Source organism: Montipora capricornis, chromosome 1 (genome assembly GCF_036669925.1).
Source record: "Montipora capricornis isolate CH-2021 chromosome 1, ASM3666992v2, whole genome shotgun sequence".
In the NCBI taxonomy this organism is placed as follows: domain Eukaryota; kingdom Metazoa; phylum Cnidaria; class Anthozoa; order Scleractinia; family Acroporidae; genus Montipora; species Montipora capricornis.
This window is the reverse complement of record NC_090883.1, coordinates 49,975,185-49,980,184: the sequence shown is the minus strand read 5'-3', so window position 1 is coordinate 49,980,184 and position 5,000 is coordinate 49,975,185. Positions and strand designations below refer to the sequence as shown.

Genomic DNA, 5,000 nt, shown 5'->3' with positions numbered 1-5,000 from the left:
TCACTTTAGCATCTCACAGATTTATCAGCTCTAAAAAGCCAGAGAAAGGAGCGGTCAAACAAGTAGCTACAGGGAGCAAGGTTGGCGCAGCAGAGAGAGCACTCGCCTCCCACCATTGTGGCCAGAGTTCGATTCCCAAACTCGGCGTCATATGTGGGTTGAGTTTGTTGGCTCTCTACTCTGCTCAGAGAGTTTTTCTCCGGGTAGTCCAATTTTTCCCTTTCCACAAAACACCATTCTTTGATTTGATTTGAGTTAATTTCGTTAGTGTCTCCAATTAGTACTCTTGTGCTAAGCCATTGACACTTAAATAAAGTTATTATTATTATCATCATCATCATCATCATCACACATATCCGGCATATATTTACTTACGTTTCTAACATCCTGGCCTTCCATTTTTATTGAAGTCCAGAGGAAAAAACGCTTCTCTAAGCTTTCTCGCGACTACCCTCATTCCCTAGTAAATCGCTTAGAACTTTCATTCAACGCATTAACCGGTTCCATCGTAAGGTTGTAATTTTCATTTGCAGAGCTCCACGAAGAGGAAGTAGAAGTGTGAGAGGACAAGTGACGGAGTTGATTTGCTTTAACTGAAAATGATTAAGCCTCTGACCTTGTTTTTTTGCAGATCTCACTGCTTTGAATCATGTAATTGTTGTTCAACTTGTTGTAATGAGAGCAAGTATGTAATTCCACAAACAAGGCAAAAAGCTTTCAGAATTAAGACAAGGTCATCGATAGGCTTCTTTTCCATTCACAAGTAAAGTTTCTAGTCTACAATTGTAAAGTCGTCCTCAGTTTTCGAAAGTAAAAATACCATTTTGCACTCAGTAATTTAATGATTTTTCTGTGTTGTAGTACGGTAGGAGGTAGGACCGACCGCATTGTACTCTCCTCCTCTGCCTGAGGTGAAGAGGAAACATGAAGGATGTAGAGAGAAAAAGAGTTGAAGGGGACGGGGGAAGGGGTGGGGGGGGGGGGGGGGGTCTTTGTTCCCTTGTTTCCTTTAAAAATTTGCTCGTGTTCCTTTTATGTTCCCGAAATTACTTTCAAAACTGTTCCCAGCTCTTTAATCCCTAAAGTTGTTTATGTTCCCTTGTTCCCTAACATATTTTGTCCCCTGTTCCCCAGTTCAAAGTAGCCATGTTCGCTTGTTCCCCAAAACCCCTAGAGGGACTCCAGAGTCTTGGCGCTGACCAATTTTAGGTACTAGTTTACGCGTGTTTCTCTTTCCGGACAGTGTTTGGGTTCTCAAATTCATATGAGCAAGGAGACCAAGTGGAGTTATATTTCCGGATGTCCTTGTGAAGTAGGCCTTTGTTTGCAGTCGGTAACGGGAGGTACGTTTTTTCTTTAAGGGGAGGGGATGGGGGGAGGTGTCGATGCAATTATGTTGTTAAGTTGTAGCTATTCACGTTTAAATCAGCAGGCTGCACATTTAAATGTTTAGATGTAATCTGCATATCATTTATAGCCGTGAGTAATTTATGCTGCGTTAGTCTGAGTGTTTTCACCGAGTTGTGAGAGGTCTCCCGTAATAAGTCAATTTCACTTCAAGTCTTAACGTTACCTGGTGCCAGGAGTGGTTTCGATAGACGGCTTTTCTTCATTCGTTGGCGGCGCCTCGTCCTCTGGAGATCAACGATCCCAATGTTGCTGAAAAATGCAGCGACTGGAAAAAAATGTGGAAACACTACAGTGTGGTTTCTAAAGTAAATAAAGAAGAAGGAGACGTTCAAGTAGCTGCTCTTCTTACTGTTATCGGGCCTGAGGCGAGAAAAGTCTTCAAAACTTGAAATATATCTGCCGCAGAAAGAAAGGATATCAAAGGAGGCATCGATCATTTCGATGGTTACTGTAATTTGTTACGTGCTGGAATAACCACGAGATGTCCGCGAATAAGGCATGAGTGAAAAGAACTCCCGAGTTCGATATAAGGCACGCAACAAAAGTCTGACAACGAGCAGTTAATACCCTTTTAGAGTATCATTTAATTACTTTTACACTGTTACAGTGACTTAGGTTAAAGATAAAGTTACGCAAGTCGAAAGCAAAGCAGGCCTGTCTTTCATGGCCATTCAGGTGTTCATCTTGTTTAACTTCGAAGTTCCACTGACTGTAGACAACAATTCTTGACTTTCTTGATTCACTGAATCGGATTCTTTACACTCACTTGATTTTCTGTGTACACAAACTCTTATGGAAGACTTCATAATGAAATCTTAATTCTTTGTCTTCTTCCCTTTTTTAGCTATCGTCTCTTTCTTCTCTTCGGATATAGCAAAGTCAAAGTTTATCGCTTCACCATAGTTATCGCAGTTGATTATAGCTTCGTCACAGTATCGCATCCAAAGCATAAGTTCAATCACAGCCAGCCACGATGGTAAGCCCTCGGGCAAAAGAGTTTTCCCAAATATATAGATTTAGCCAAGCCTAAAAGCGGAGCTCCCCGGCTATTTATTCTTACTGCTATACTTACTATTAGTATTACTATTACTATTACCATTAGTGATTACTATTAAGGAAAATAAAAGGTTTCGAATTGTCCGCGTTTTGATGTTTCCGGTTGCTGCTTTAATAATTCAATCATTTTCTTTGCTTTCTTCTATAGAAAAATTCATTGCCTAACTAGTGAATTCCTCCTCTATATTTTACGCTAAAACCGATATCGCATGAATCACGACGCGATGAGCGCGACATCTGTTTTTCCAGTGAAATTTACTTTGCAACTCACCAGTTTGGAAATATTTTTTTCTTGAACCGCATGAGTTTTAAAAGAAAACAAGCTCACCAATAGCCAGCGAATAGGAATCACGCTAAAATTAGAAGTCATAAAGACAACTTTGTCAGTTCAAGGTCAAAGAAGAGTTTTACTGATGTACTTTATTCCACCTTATCTCTGAAAACAAGATCATTCACAATCAAAGTCTTTTCAAGTCATATCGGTCTTGGGGAATCCCGACGTATAGACATCGTGAATGTATGTTCTGAACTGGAATGAGCACTCAGATGACTGATTTGGTCAATCAGTGTGATATGTACTTACGCATCGCTACTCGCAGGTGCAAGATCCGTTGTTGCAACACTGATGATGTTCCGTCCTCTCCGTTGTCCAAAGTGGCTGTAGATCTCTGTTTTCACTTTGTCAAAGCTTTACTGGTTGTCATTGATTACTTCAGCAACTTTATCGAGATTGATTCTCTCAGTTCTGAAACTTTCAAATCGGTGATTAGGAGTCTGATGGGCATAATCAGCAGATTTGGCGTACCCGACACGCTAGTCACTGATAATGGGACAAATTTTGCCACCTCTGAGTTGGCCAAGTGTGCAGAGCAGTGGACTTTCAGCGCGTTACGTCAAGTCCCCCGCTATTCTCAGAGTAATGGTAAAGCGGCGGAAAATGTCGAGCGCACTGTAAAAGCGCTTGTTTCCCAAATGCAGATGTAATACGCCAAGTAAAGGTATCGATAGTAGTAACCCTCAGCGTCTGTTTGGTCGCCGGTGTGAAACTTTGCTGCCAACTTCCCGAAGTCTCCTTGAACTTCGTTTTAGTCTCCTCAACTATTTTGCTAAGCTAAGATCTCAGAAAGCGCGTCAGCGGAGAACAAGCATTGCAACCGGAGCAAGCGTCATCTCTCGCCTATAAGACCTGAAAAGTCTATTGGAGTTCGATCGCCAGCTGGCACTTGGAAGTAAGGAGATTGTCTTAATTTAATAAGGGATTATGTCAGGTAAATTGATGTAATTTCATGACAGCCAACATGCCCAAAAAGTAGAATGAAACATTGCAATAACATAAACTCATGATTAACTAAAGATGCCCCCTAAACTCCCTAAAATAACATGACATAGCCCCTTTAAGGAAGTTGCTCCCAGAACTTATGAAGTTCGTGTTGATGGAGAAGCTCGTCGCCGGGATGGAAAGCATATATGGCTTACCAGAGAACCACAAGATCCCCAGCCACTAGAGGAGTTCGAATCAGTTACTCATCATGAAGATGTTCCTGTTGCTCAACCGTCCCCTCTTCGCGAAGACATCTTACTTGAAAACTCCTCGGCTTGCACTGAAGCAGAGCCCACGGCATCGCCTACAGGACCTCTGCCTGTCGCTGATTCATCAGCATCTCGTCTTTTTGCTGATCATGAATGTCCGCCAGACAGAGAAGGCCTCCACAGTGACTCAAAGATTTTACTTCAATCTTGACTGCATTTTGCGCTTAGAATGGCTGGCTCTCATTCTTTGTTATGGCGATGATGAAAACTATTTTTCTGTCTTGTTCATGCTTCACTATCGGCCATTCACTTGTTTCGTTTTTTTATATATATTATTTATTTCACGTTTTGGTTATAGTTTTTTTTCTACTTTGTGGGAAAGAAAGGGAGAATGCGTCCATGCTATTATGCTCTTAAGATGTAGCTATTCACGCTTACTGTCGAACAGAGTATGACCAACGTATCGAAACAAAATAGAAGAACGACCGTTGTAATTAAGAACCCACTTCTCTTTGAAATGGCAAAAATAGTTAAACTAATAGCTCGCCCTGATAGTTGGACAACAATTCTTAATTAAGTGGATACTAAGAGAAAAATATAAATACAAAGAAACATAACACGCTATATGTAAGACAAAGAATAAATATATGACAAGTTAAACTGTTAAATACATACACAAATTAAAATATGCATAGAGTATGGGCAGATGGAGCAACTATGTCAATCTAGCATTTAGTATTGAGAAAGATAATGTTTGAAGAAAAAATTCTTGAACATTTTTTTGTGTGGTTTCGAGCGAAAAAAAGGGAAGATCATTCCAGGAATAACGTCTAATGATAGTAGGGCAAAATTTCCTAACATTTCTTCTATGAAAAGGAATAAAGGGCTGTTCCAACGAGGCATTACGAGTAATATAGCTATGTTGTTCTGATAAATGTGATTTAATAAATTTTAGGGTTCAGCCTTGCGTAAGAGATCATATAAAAAAAGCCATGTGTGAAGAA

General features: G+C 40.4%; 1 protein-coding gene across 1 annotated transcript in view; it reads left to right on the top strand.

Moving 5' to 3' along the window:
* Positions 1-837, top strand: part of LOC138047204 (testican-1-like) — a 4,662-nt gene extending 3,825 nt beyond the window's left edge. Inside the window, exon 4 of the mRNA XM_068893947.1 lies at positions 534-837. Coding sequence (XP_068750048.1) covers positions 534-562 — 29 coding nt within the window. The 3' untranslated portion in view covers positions 563-837. The remainder of the gene's footprint in view (positions 1-533) is intronic.
* The last annotated feature ends 4,163 nt before the right edge of the window (positions 838-5,000 follow it).